The sequence below is a fragment of the Salvelinus namaycush genome, chromosome 15, assembly GCF_016432855.1.
Source record: "Salvelinus namaycush isolate Seneca chromosome 15, SaNama_1.0, whole genome shotgun sequence".
Taxonomy (NCBI): domain Eukaryota; kingdom Metazoa; phylum Chordata; class Actinopteri; order Salmoniformes; family Salmonidae; genus Salvelinus; species Salvelinus namaycush.
The window spans coordinates 19,824,683-19,838,508 of record NC_052321.1 but is presented as its reverse complement, the minus strand read 5'-3'; the positions used below and the strand labels follow the sequence as shown (position 1 = coordinate 19,838,508).

Here is a 13,826-nt window from a genome sequence, read left to right as displayed (position 1 = left end):
CTGATACCACAACTCTTCCACTTCACCAACACCTTCTAGTTGCCAGTGTCATTCCAGAAAGACTGATGCCCAAGGTCTCTTTCTTCCAGATTCCTTTGCTTGAGAATACATTCATTTCAATAGAATAGGAACACACGGCAATGTAATAAGGTTGATATAGTAATCGATCAAAGTCATCAGACCAATATTTTAATATATTTAATATATTTTTAACTTTGACTATATTTCACTACTTTGCTTAATTAAAACTTTTAAAACTTCTTCCACTACAGCAAAAATACTTTTAAAGAGCTAAAGCAAGTCCCACAATTATTCTTCATGGAAAATAACCTTCTATTAATAATACAATTTTTGTGATTGTGATGTATATTTACAAGAAGGTAATTTATAGCGCCAGCTTTAGTAGCAGTACCAAAGGTAAACACCAGGTAACACTGGAGCTAACTTGCCATTCACAGCTAATTTTCTGAAAGGGTCCGTGCTGTCTGGAGTCTTTGGGATGTCCCTACCCATTTAAGTCTTTCCTGATGCAAGTGAAACATCTGTTTTACTTGGATCAAGTAAAGGGTTGCTTTAGGAGCACATGGTTTCCAAAGAAAAATATTGCTCCAAATCAAATCAAATTTGTTACATGCGCCGAATAGACCTTACCGGGAAATGCTTACTTACAAGCCATTAACCAACAATGCAGTTCAAGAAATAGAGATAAGAAAATATTTACTAAATAAACTAAAGTAAAAATGTAATACAAAGTAACAATGCCGAGGCTATATCCAGGGGGTACCGGTACCGAGTCAATGTTCGGGGGGTACAGGTTAGTCTAGGTAATGTGTATATGTAGGTAGGGGTAAAGTGACTATGCATAGATAATTAAGAACTTGTGTTTCTTTCCAGCACCTGTTTGTAGACATTTGGCATGAAAAGACTAAAGCACACAACAAATCCACTTTATTTTTGTCTTGTTAAATTCCTAAATATTCATGGGTTAGATTAGAATAATTCTTCATTACATTTAAATTGGTTGCCATTTCGCCAGTGAATATGAGAATAGGTTCTCAATGGACTCACCTGCTGAAATAAAGGCTAATTAAAAAGGTGCAGATCTATAGGGGGGCATGTTCTGATGGGGGGCATAATTTAATGGCACTGTTCTATCAGACAATGCCTCCCCATAGGAACATGCCCCCCCCAAAAGATATGCCTCCATAAACCATGTACAAGGCGGAATATGGCTTTAATCTTCAAAACTGCAAGGACACTTCTTATACATGTATATTAAATAAATACTAGATAGAAAGCATATTTACTTTATAAAAACAACTGGCTTGTATAGGCTATGATGCTAGAAAGACTAGCGAGTACAGACTAGCCAGTTGTTTTTATAAAGTCACTATGCTTTGTGTTTAGTATTTATTTAGTATGTATTGTGGTGCTAAGTGCCCTGAAGATTATGACTGTCAATGAATTCGAGTGGTGCATTTCTCCAACTCCCATCTCTCGCCTCAGTTTAGTTGACCAAACAAAAGCGGCTATGTCAGGCTGTCGAAACTACAGAATCTGACTTTAATAATCATATCAGAGCCAGTGACATTACATTTCTGTGAAAAATTGTAAGCATTGGACAAGTGCTTGCTGGTTACGTCCAACAGGGGGCGTGGCCACGCAACGAGCTGCGCTTCCGTGTTTACAAAACCACGAAAAGGGAGGTGACTAGCGGCGAAACGTATGTTTGCCGAGCAAGAACAGAGCGGTGGTGAGGAAAGTGGCACTGTCAAATCATAGGCTGACTGCATGTTAAAAAAGACGTAGCTAATTCCAGATTGCGTTTTACAGCGGAATGTTCACTCGAAGGGGCCATGGAGACGTCAAGAAATCTACACAGAAAGTTCTGGACCCAAAGAAGGATGTATTGACCCGACTGAAGCACCTCCGGTCACTGTTAGGTGAGTGAAACGTCAACGAGCTTTGCTGCAGCACCGAGCAGTGGCTCGCTTGCTTGGTTATTGATGGTACCTGCCTCCAAGCAAGCTAACTAACGTTAGCTGGCTCTGTAGCTAGCAACATGCGTGCATACCTTTCGAGTCCAATGTTTTTTACAACGTCGAATATATTGATTTGTCGTCACGCTGATATAAACGCTAACGTTAAACCAAGCCATTACTTGTGGCTAGCGCGTCTGTCTAGCTAGCAAAGCCACAATGTCATTGTAGAACGGCTAGCTAAATTAACTGATTAGCATGCCAGTCAGCAGCACAGCAGGCAGGTTTTCAAAAACCAACGCATTACCTTTAGCCACCTAGCTTTGTGCTAACAGGGTACTTAGCTTAATATCACTGGTATTAACTAGATGGCCAGTTTTGTTATGCAAGTTGGCTGCTATTGTTAACTATCAACTTCGTCCTTCAAGGGCTTGCTAGCTAACATAGTCACTGTCTAACTTACTAGAATGTAACTTAGATCGCTAGCTTACATTAACAAAATAGGCGTTGTTTGTAGCCACAGCCTGAAATTAAGTACTGCAAAAACGTTCATTACAAGCCAGAATGCTGGATACAAGTACATTTAAACTTACTCTACCGGTTGGTCCTTCTAGTACTCGAAATTTGAGATAAAATATCAATTATATACCTGCGTTTTTGGAGTGCAGGTACTGCCATCGAGCACATAACCATGTCAACTAAACACCTGTAAGACTTCGATTTGTGTGCATGTACTTCTGTCATGTGCACGTGCCTTAGGTGTTGCGCAAACAAATCTTGATTGTCACAAACAGATAACTGCATTTAATAATAATTTCCTGTTGATATTTTGTCAAAATTAAGAACCAACCCCACGGACATTTTGCAGAGTAAGTTAAAATAGAATTGTATTTAACATTCATGGCAGACAAGGGCTGTTTGCCAATATTGCTTATTAGGAAGGAAAAAAACGACTCCCACTGTCTTCGTATTGTAACGACGATGGGTTTATAAGCGCGGAAATCGACTCTGTCGCACGAGCATGCTTTTGCGGCAGGGTCGATAGCGCGCCGGACTTCGGGCTAGAAGGTCGAGGGTTCGAGACCTGCTCCCTGCTGTTTCATTACAGTATGGTGTTTTCATGAAGCTGACTTTGAAGCAGTATGTTAGTGTAACATATCTTCCGGCCCTCTCTTCGCCCCTACCTGGGACCCTCCGCACACATCAGCTCCCACGAAGCATCGTTACCTATCACTCCACAAAAGCCACGGTCCTTGCAGAACAAGGGAAACAACTACTACAAGTCTCAGAGTGAGTGACGTCACCAATTGAAACGCTATTAGCGCGCACCCGCTACCTAGCTAGCCACTTCACGCCTACGCTAGTTGGACCATTGAAATTTACTCACCTTGTTTGAATCCTTATAACAGGCTCGCTGACTTGTATAACCCCTATATCTGGGATGAACTCCCTGTCATTTAGGCCCTACCTGTCAACCACTTTACACTACGTCTGTGTACGAATCTCCATCTCACAACCACTGTTTACAATTGCTGAAGTAGTGCATAAATGGTTAATGGGCTACCGCTACACGTTCTGCATATCAGGGTACTTTCCTGCTGACACTGCAGATTCAATGTCAAGACTTGAATGGTCAAGAATCAAGATAGAGGTCAACAGTGGGCCGAGGCAGTCTGTTACTTCTGTTTTACTTGTCCTCATGTGTGGGTAAAGATACGGCAAATCAAATGTTATTTGTCACAGTGAAATGCTTAGTTACGGGTCCTTTTCTAACAATGCAAAGATAAAGTTACAACAAAGGAGTAAATACATTATGTGAATAACAAATAATGATAACAAGTAAAAAAAAAAAAATACAAACATGGCTATGTACAGGGAGTGCCAGGTAATAACATGGCTATATACAGGGAGTACCAGGTAATAACGTGGCTATATACAGGGAGTACCAGGTAATAACGTGGCTATATACAGGGAGTACCAGGTAATAACGTGGCTATATACAGGGAGTATCAGGTAATAACGTGGCTATATACAGGGAGTGCCAGGTAATAACGTGGCTATATACAGGGAGTGCCAGGTAATAACGTGGCTATATACAGGGAGTACCAGGTAATGACGTGACTATATACAGGGAGTACCAGGTAATAACGTGGCTATATAAAGGGAGTGCCAGGTAATAACGTGGCTATATACAGGGAGTGCCAGGTAATAACGTGACTATATACAGGGAGTACCAGGTAATAACGTGGCTATATACAGGGAGTGCCAGGTAATAACGTGGCTATATACAGGGAGTGCCAGGTAATAACGTGACTATATACAGGGAGTACCAGGTAATAACGTGACTATATACAGGGAGTACCAGGTAATAACACCTCTTCAAATTAGTGGACTCGGCTATTTCAGCCACACCCATTGCTGACAGGGGTATGAAATTGAGCACACAGCCATGCAAACTCCATAGACAAACCTTTGCAGTGGAATAGCCTTACTGAAGAGCTCAGTGACTTTCAACGAGGCACAGTCATAGGATGCCACCTTTCCAACAAATTTCTGCCCTGCTTGAGCTGCCCCGGTCAACTGTAAGTGTTATTGTGAAATGGAAACGTCTAGGAACAACAATGGCTCAGCCGTGAAGTGGTAGGCTCACAGAACGGGAGCACTGAAGCACATAGCATGTAAAAATTGTCTGTCCTTGGTTGCAACACTCACTACCGAGTTCCAAACTGCCTCTGGAAGCAATGTCAGCACAAGAACTGTTTGTCGAGAGCTTCATGAAATGGGTTTCCATGGTCGAGCAGCTGCTCACAAGCCTAAGATCACCATGTGAAATGCAAAGCGTCGGCTGGAGTGGTGTAAAGCTTGCTGCCATTGGACTCTGGAGCAATGGAAACACGTTCTCAGGGGTGATGAATCACGCTTCATCATCTGGCAGTCCGACGGACAAATCTGAGTTTGGCGGATGCCAGTAGAAGGCTACTTGCCCCAATGCAAAGTGCCAACTGATGGTCTGGGGCTGTTTTTCATGGTTCGGGCTAGGCCCCTTAGTTCCAGTGAAGGGAAATCTTAACGCTACAACGTACAATGACATTCTAGACGATTCTGTGCTTCCAGCTTTGTGCCAACAATTTGGGGAAGGCCCTTTCCTATTTCAGCATGACAATACCCCCGTGCACAAAGCGAGGTCCATACAGAAATGGTTTGTCGAGATCGGTGTCGAAGAACTTGATTGGCATGTACAGAGCCCTGGCCTCAACCCCAATGAACACCTTTGTGATGAATTGAAATGTCGGCTGTGAGCCAGGCCTAATCGCCCAACCTCATTAATGCTCTTGTGGCTGACTGGAAGCAAGTCCCCGCAGCAATGTTTCAACATCTAGTGGAAAGCCTTCCCAGAAGAGTGGAGGCCGTTATAGCAGCAAAGGGGGGACCAACTCCATATTAATGCCCATGATTTTGGAATGAGATATTCGACAAGTAGGTGTCCACATACTTTCAGTCATGTAGTGTATGTACATATAGGTAGGGGTAAAGTGACTCTGAAACAGGATAGATAATAGACAGTAAGTAGTAGGTCTGTTTGCAGTGGCTGATAGCTGGCCCTCCTTATTGATGTTCAATGGCCATCCCCCTCCTGCAGTCGGTGTTTGCAGCAAAGGAAGGATTTCCTCCTGGTCTGGTTCTGGCATTTCCCTATGTGGACAGGAAGTGGGGATGAGTGATAAGGTGCTGCTTTACACAGCAGGGAGTTTAGGTTGGCCTATTTTTTTTATTTTTTTATTGCTCACTGCTCACTATGATGCGTGTTGCTATAAATTATGTTGAAAGCTTACAAAACGATGTGGTTGTTATTTTCATGTTCAAAAGGCATCTTTTTTTATGAGAACTCAGACACACACTTACGAAGGAACACAGGCAAATGTCACTGCACTCCCTTCGTTCTTACCGAAAGATAAAACATGCAACTTACAATGTTTTTGATATCAAGATAAGACTGATATTAAAGGTTCTTCTAAATGTCAGGGACATCCTGAAACCATTACCCCTATCCATGTTGATTCAGCTTAACTCAAGTTTGATTTAAGCCCAGTATCATAGCATGACATCACTAGGCTATGGTCAGTCACAAGGCCAGGAATAGCTCCTGGTCCATTTGCCCTAAAAGTGCTGTACTTGAAAAGGCATTCTGCGGAGTCCATTTTCACTGGAGCTTATTTCTGTTGGATTTGTGCCCAGTTAGCATGTATGTCATGTTGAGTGTGAGAGCGGCTGCATGTTTATTTTCTGGTCATGCCTGGCTGGATCTGGCTGAGGTTGTTAATTACAGGAGCCTGCTAGACCACCTGATCACACACCTCCTCTGTGACTGGAGCTGTGCATGGCTATTCCTTAACTGGGATATCACACACACACAAAGTACGCGTGCATCCACACACTTAAATGCCTGAGACTGTTTGCGCTCTGCCCTCTCCATTCCCTGGTGGAGTATAGGCTTACCTCAAAGGCAATGGAAAAAGCCAAGACAACAATTCAGAGAGAATTTGCTTTATTATAAATGTTTCTAAGATGCAGTGTAAACAACTTCCTTGACCTAAAACAGCAGGTGGCCTCCATGGGAACAATGGTAAATAAGTGCAAGTGTTGTTGGTGATAACTGTGTGTGTGTGTGTGTGTGTGTGAGAGAGAGGAAAAGACAGAGGGAATGTTTACCACAGGGTCACTTCATCCTCTCCATGTTTTTGCTGTGAATGTTGGTGGGGTCAGGGTCAACTGGGATAGCTGCTGTTAGGAGGTAAAGCTCTGGGGAAACAATGACTGCCACATCAAAAACCCACTCAACAAAGTCCTTTTCCCTGTTGAGTCAAGCTGAGACCTCTTGGCATGTGATTTTCCTCTTTTCAAAACACACTGGATAGCTTTGAACTCGTTATCTTTAACCCCTGTCCACAGTGTAGCCTACTTTCGAACACTTGTCCATGTTCAACGTTCCATAGAATACCAGCTTATTGCTGTGATTCTGCTAATGCGTCAGAATTTAGAAGCACGTCTTAGCTAGGCTGCATTAATAAATGACAGTCTATTTTAGAAAGTCAATGTGTGTTCTTTGAAGTACAGGCTGAGCTTTACAATCAGCCTACTCACTTTCTCTGGACACCAGCTTATCAGAAAACTAAACCAGTCTAAATTTCCATGTCATTTACATCTACGCACGTTCAATCGTCTACCTCCTTGATGGTGTGATTTGGGCAGTTCAGGTAGCACTCCGACTGTAAATAAACTCTCAAAGAGCCTCTGTAATGATAACAAGCAACCTGCCTTCAGGGCATTATTTTTCATATGCTGGAGTTCTTTCAATGCTCGTACTGGACTGCATTTAGTGAAGTTGTCAAGCCCTCGAATAAGAGACACAGATATTCAAAATATTTCTGATCTGCCAACTCCTGAAGAAGTTAGGCCTAAGTTATCGCAATGAATACCACAGGGCGAAATACACCTTCTGCCCTGCCTTGAAGTGTATTATGTTAAATGTGTTCATGAAGCTCACATTAAACAATACGTCGTTCCTTTACAAAAGGCTCACACACTGTAGGACAAGGCTAGTCATTTCATACCATAGAGAAAGATGGGTCATTGTTATAAGTCACATTGACATCAGTGACATTGGAAACCACATAGGCCTAACCAACGGAAGCAATGAATGACTAAGGGCAATACCTCATTGTATGTTATTGTTGTCAGCCAAATGAGTCAATAATACTTGTTCAGATCATTTTAATACCACAGCTTTAGTGAAAATCCACACACGGCTTATGTTTTGCTCAGCAATGGACTACACAGTCAGTGGCATTTCAATCCTCTGCCATTGGCCTGACTCTGGTATGGATATCAAGTCCTGTGCCAGATGCGGCAATCTCAAATCCATTGTGAATAGCTGGGCGTAGGTGTGAACTGTGCTATACAGGTTAGGTGACACTAGACAGCCATTAGCAGGTCTCTTTCTGTCTAGTGTTGCCATTAGGATGACAGTTTGTCATTATCTCCCTGGCAGGGTGCAGCTCCGCTAGCCCCTGTTCTCTCGCCAGGCCTGCAGGGCTCAGGGCTGACTGGTTCTGTGGGTGAGGCTGTGGAACAGAAGAGAGAGCAGCCTGGCCTGATCTTATGTAACAGTTTCCTCCGTGCCACTCCCATGGTTGTCTGTTATTACTGTGTACCTGTTAGACTTGCCAATTCCAGACAGTCATACTGTAGTTTAGTCTGTTCCTGTGTGATTCATAGGGCTTATAGGCCTGGCCTAGGTCTAGTGACCAGAATAACATATATCATACATGAGCTACAATAATATATTACCCATAATTCTGATGTTAACTAGTGTATAAACACAGAGTGTAAAAAAAAAACATTTAACAACAATTTCCATGGCATTGACTGACCAGGTTAATCCAGGTGAAAGCTATGATCCCTTATTGATGTCATTTGTTAAATCCACTTCAATCAGTGTAGATGAAGGGGAGGAGACCGGTTAAATAAAGATTTTTAAGCCTTGAGAAATTTGAGATATGAATTGTGTATGTGTGCCATTCAGAGGGTGAAGGGGCAAGAACAAATATTGAAGTGCTTTTTGAACGGGGTACAGTAGTAGATGCCATGCGCACCGGTTTGTGTCAAGAACTGCAACGCTGCTGCGTTTTTCACATTTAACAGTTCAAGGGTTCACCACCCAAATGACATCTAGTGAACTTGACACAACTGTGGGAAGCATTGGAGTCAACATGGGCCAGTATCCCTGTGGAACTCTTTTGACACCTTGTAGAGTCCATGCCCAGATGAATTGAGGCTGTTCTGAGTGCAAAAGGGGAGGGTGCAACTCAATATTAGGAAGGTGTTCCTAATGTTTGGTATACTCAGTGTACTTATCTGTCTTTACCTTAAGATCAGGGTCAGCTCAGTCCACTCCTATTCCTGCCAGTGAGCTGGCCGGCCGGTGTGGGTGTGACGTCCCTAAGCTTGGTACAGCACCAAGATAAGCATCTGGCAGTATAAAGAAGCACTGTGCCATGATCCCCAGGCAATTAGCATTTCAAACAATGTGTGCCATGATAAAATGCAGCTGGCATACAGCTGTCCTCTTTATCCCCACCTCACACAGGCCTCAGAGCGCCATTGTCAGTAATTTAGGCTTAGATGGTGTTCTTTCACAGAACGGGCTTGATATTTCTGGATTCATGATGTCAAGTACTGACAAAAAAATAATATATGTTTTTCTACTAACAGAGTACTAGGCCCATCACCTAATGCAGAGTCAGCACTGACCTACTTCTGGGTAAATAAATAAGTATGACAACGGTGACATACGGTAATGAGTGTGATGTCCAGCAGGGATATCTAGTCCCCATCTTGACATTGGTGTACTGGCAAGATGCTGTGTTTCGGCCAGGCTATAATCCCCATCTTGACATTGGTGTACTGGCTAGATGCTGTGTTTCGGCCAGGCTATAATCCCCATCTTGGCCGAGGTGCACAGGCTAGATGCTGTGTTGGGTGCTCAGGTCAGTGCCTGGGACTATGGAGTAAGGCACACCTCTAGCTGCGTGGCCTGAGGCTAATGCTAGCTGGTGTTTGTGACGTTTAGGAGTCAACATCAAGTCTGTGGTCTATAGTTCAGTTTGGCCATGGCCATTTCCATTAAGCTGACATACTGTAGAAGTGCAGGCTTTGGTGCAGCAAGTCTACTAATGAAGTGTGTTGATTAGATTGGGGGAAAGGAAACAACATTTGCTGTGGCTCAGTTGGTAGAGCATGGTGCTTGCAACGCCAGGGTTGTGGGTTTGATTCCCACGGGACCAGTATGAAAATGTATGCTCTCACTACTGTAAATCGCTCTGGATAAGAGCTCCTGCTAAATGACTAAAATGTAAATGTACATTTGTATGTCCTGATTTTAAGAGAAATTAAATGTGTACCTGCAGTGGTTGTTTATTTGGAACCCTACTATTGAATCATTTATGAACAGTCTTAGGAACGACTACAGAAACATCCAAGATTTCCACTAACGGGTTGGAAGAGATCAGGACTAGGCTTGAGTGGTATCCAGATTTTTATATTGTCATATCATCTTTCTCTCATACTGGGATTTACGGCATAGCGCAAAAGGGGGCGCTAAAAACGCAAGAAAAGCTTGTTGGGCCTCTTACCAAAATGCTAACAAAATTATCACAAACTAATAGTGAAATCACATTGACACTGTTACCTAAATGCTAACGAGCGACAACGAACAAACCTAATTGCAAATCCAGATCATAAAGTTATACAAGTATATCTAGTAGGTACCGAATGTTATTTTCTTTGAGTGTGGACATTTACAAGCGAGAGTGATTGAGAAAAATTGTGCAAATGAACAAAGTTGTGATCAGGGCTGACAACATTTAGTCGACTGTTTGGTCGATCGCCTGTTTGCCGACCAAAAATGTTTTTGTCAAGCAGTGGCAAATATATATATATATATTACCTTCTCATTCAAGGGGTTTTCTTTATTTTTACTGTTTTCTACAATGTAGAATAATAGTGAAGACACAAACTATGAAATAACACATGGAATCATGTAGTAACCCAAACATGGTTAAAACAAATCAAAATATATTTTATATTTAAGATTCTTCAAAGTAGCCACCTTTTGCCTTGATGACAACTTTGCGCACTCTTGGCAACCTGCTTTATCTCTTAAAGTATTACACAAGTCGACTGCAGGTAAATACAAATATTGAAATGTATTTTTAAAAATCCAGGAAATTGTTTTGACGGTATGTAAAAATCATCCCATGGCTTTTCCCAAATAGCCCGATATACGGTATACCGCCCAGGCCCAATTAAGACCTGTCACAACTGAGTCCCGCAGGGAGGAAGGTCTGGCTTTGGGAAAACACTTTTGCTCTGTCTTTCAGAACAAACACCTGACTGATCCAGACCATTCAACACTCCTCTGCATTTCCTAGTATCTGTCAATCAATCTCTAATGTCTATTATTCTCAACTACAGTCCTCCAAGTCCAAACAGTCATGAATATTCCCTTAAGAGCAGAGGGAAGTGTGTTTGAGGAATAAGAAATATACATGTTGTGAATCTCTGTATTCTCAGTGTATTTCAGAGCTGTAAAGAGGGTGTTGATTGAGTGAAGTCTGGAGAGACTTACTATGCTTCACTGACCTTTGAAATGTTTGCCAATCATTCACCTTTATTTTGACTATCTTCAAAAAGTCTTTAGTGTCGTCTCTGCTTGGTCACTCAAGGTCACTGTGATTGATTTTTTTTCATTCTCATCAATTTAATGTGTTTGACAGTTGTCATTCTGCAGAATCTGAAGGAATGTAAAAAGGTTCATGATTTTTATCAAAGCTTGACAAAAAATGTCTCGCAATCTACAATTATTTTGCACTGTAGGCTAAATGCTGAATTTAAATGTAAGAGGGGCAGAGGAACATTACAACGACAAATGCAATAGAACAAAGGGTGAGGAGTAGCCTAGGCCTAGCCTATGTTCTGCACTGAGCAATATTTATTGTGTTCTTTAGACAGCTCATGAGTCAACCAAACTGGTAAGTTTGGTCAGACTGGTTTCATGGTCTTAAGTTCAAATAACAGAATGTATTGGAGTCCCAATGGGAAAACAGTAGGCTAGTCAATGACAAGTCCACCACATATAATACATATTTAATATCTGCTTGATCTCACTAACCATTCATATCAGTGTTGTCACGATACCAGAATGTTCACTATGATACTGATCAGGGCCTAAAATTAACTTTTTGGTCCACCAGCCACTGTGGAAGGTAGATAAAAATATAAAAAATTTAAGATCTACCAGTCACTCAGATTTTTTACCAGCCAAAATATTTTTGGGACATAATTACATAAAAGAAAAACAACACAAAACGGATGACCATGGTTTGTAATGTTTCTAAAACAAGAAATGTATTTGTAAGAAGTAATGTGGTATATTGCTCAATTTCATACTTTTTCTTTTTGACCTGTCTTTTAATGAAAATATCAGAGACAATATGTTCAGCTGCCCCTTTAAGTCGGGAGGTTGACGTGGTAATGGGCCACTCGAGTCTTGTGAAAAAATTAAAACCTGTGTCTGTGATTTGGGATCTGACTATCAGTTGAAGCAGCAGACTCAAACCAACGTTGAAAAACAACAGTCTCACTTTGTTGACTTTCGAGTAAATTAGACTAACTTTTATGCCTGTACGTAGCACCTCAAATTTTATCTATCAGCACTTCACTCATTGCCCACGGCTTCCTTGACAGGCAGTGTTGCTGCGCGAGATTGGATATAGGATTCCAATTTATTTGTGTAGTTAGCAGCTATGAAAAACGACAGAAATACTTTGAAAACAGCTACTGCAGCATTTTTCTAACCCAAACTCGCACATGTGCTCATACTTGACTTTTGCCCATTTTTATTTACAAATATAATGCTCGCATTGTAGAGCCTTTCAAATTGACCACCCGCCAACACATTTGGTGAAATATACCATTCTAAGATAAAACTAGGGTTGCAAATTTTCCAGAAATTTTCCATGGGAAGTTAAGCCCAGGAATTTTGCTTAAATTCATCAAAAAGTTAGCTTATAACAGTGAACCTTCTTTGTGGGATACACAAGGCAATTCTAGGCTTATTTTGGTTAAACTACCCCAATTCAATGGAATTGCAACCCTCTGCATGCACAGTGCATTCTTCCGTCATATGTGCAGTGCACTCTTCCATCACATGTACAGCTGATTCTCAAGATCTTGCACACTAATGAGATGCTAGTGAGCCCACACTACTACACTGTCTGTGAGCCAAGGACTACATGCTTTCTGGTAAGTCTTGATTACAATACTGGGTGGGGTGAATATATTTTATGACATAATTTTTTTGTTAACTAGTAAATAGTAGCCTACAGCAAAGTGTGTTTTAAATCATTTCTAACTTGTTAACCATTTCTGCTAGTTAGTTTTTGCCACCATGTGGTTTTTAGCTTGCTTGAGCCTGCTAACTGAGGAGTGTTAATTCACCTGTTTCCATACATGTTTCATTTTAAAACATGTATCTTACAAAGGATTTGTTTAATCTAACTGCATAACTATTTATCTGTACATGGAATTCTATTTGTTGTTTTTTTTACTCATTTTTTCCTAATCTTTACAGGAAAATACCACGAGCACTATCTGATGTGTGGAGACATTTCACTGCAGCTAATGTAGAAGGAAAGGCTGTGTACATTTGCAAATACTGTGCCAAATCATATGTGAAGAATGCAACAAAGATGCAGAATCATCTGGCCAAGTGCATAAAGTTCCCTCAGCACTCACAACAACCTCTGACAAAAGTCCCTCTACTTCTATTCAAGGTGAAAATGATGAATCAGACACCTTATCGGTAGCAACAGCTCATGGTCCTCCTGGAATCAGAAATGCTGATGAATGTCTTGCTTGAGCTGTGTATGCAACTGGTTCACCTCTGATGCTCACACGCAATGTGTATTGGAAGAAATTTCTGAATGTTCTTCGCCCAGTATACACCCCTCCAACCAGACATGCTTTATCTACTCATTTGCTGGATGCAGAGTTCAACAGAGTTCAAGTGAAGGTCACGCAAATCATAGAGAAAGCAGACTGTATTGCAATCATCTCTGATGGCTGGTCGAATGTTCGTGGGCAAGGATTAACTACATCATCTCCACCACACAACCAGTATTCTACAAGAGCACAGACAAAAGGGACAACAGACACACCGGTCTCTACATTGCAGATGAGCTGAAGGCAGTCATCAATGACCTTGGACCACAGAAGGTATTTGCACTA

The 13,826-nt window shown here is 41.6% G+C and overlaps 1 protein-coding gene across 1 annotated transcript in view; it reads left to right on the top strand.

Annotated features, from left to right (window-relative positions):
* The first annotated feature begins 1,742 nt into the window (after positions 1 to 1,742).
* Positions 1,743 to 13,826, top strand: part of LOC120060283 (ral GTPase-activating protein subunit alpha-2-like) — a 186,044-nt gene continuing 173,960 nt past the window's right edge. The window contains exon 1 of the mRNA XM_039009470.1: positions 1,743 to 1,943. Coding sequence (XP_038865398.1) covers positions 1,838 to 1,943 — 106 coding nt within the window. The 5' untranslated portion in view covers positions 1,743 to 1,837. The remainder of the gene's footprint in view (positions 1,944 to 13,826) is intronic.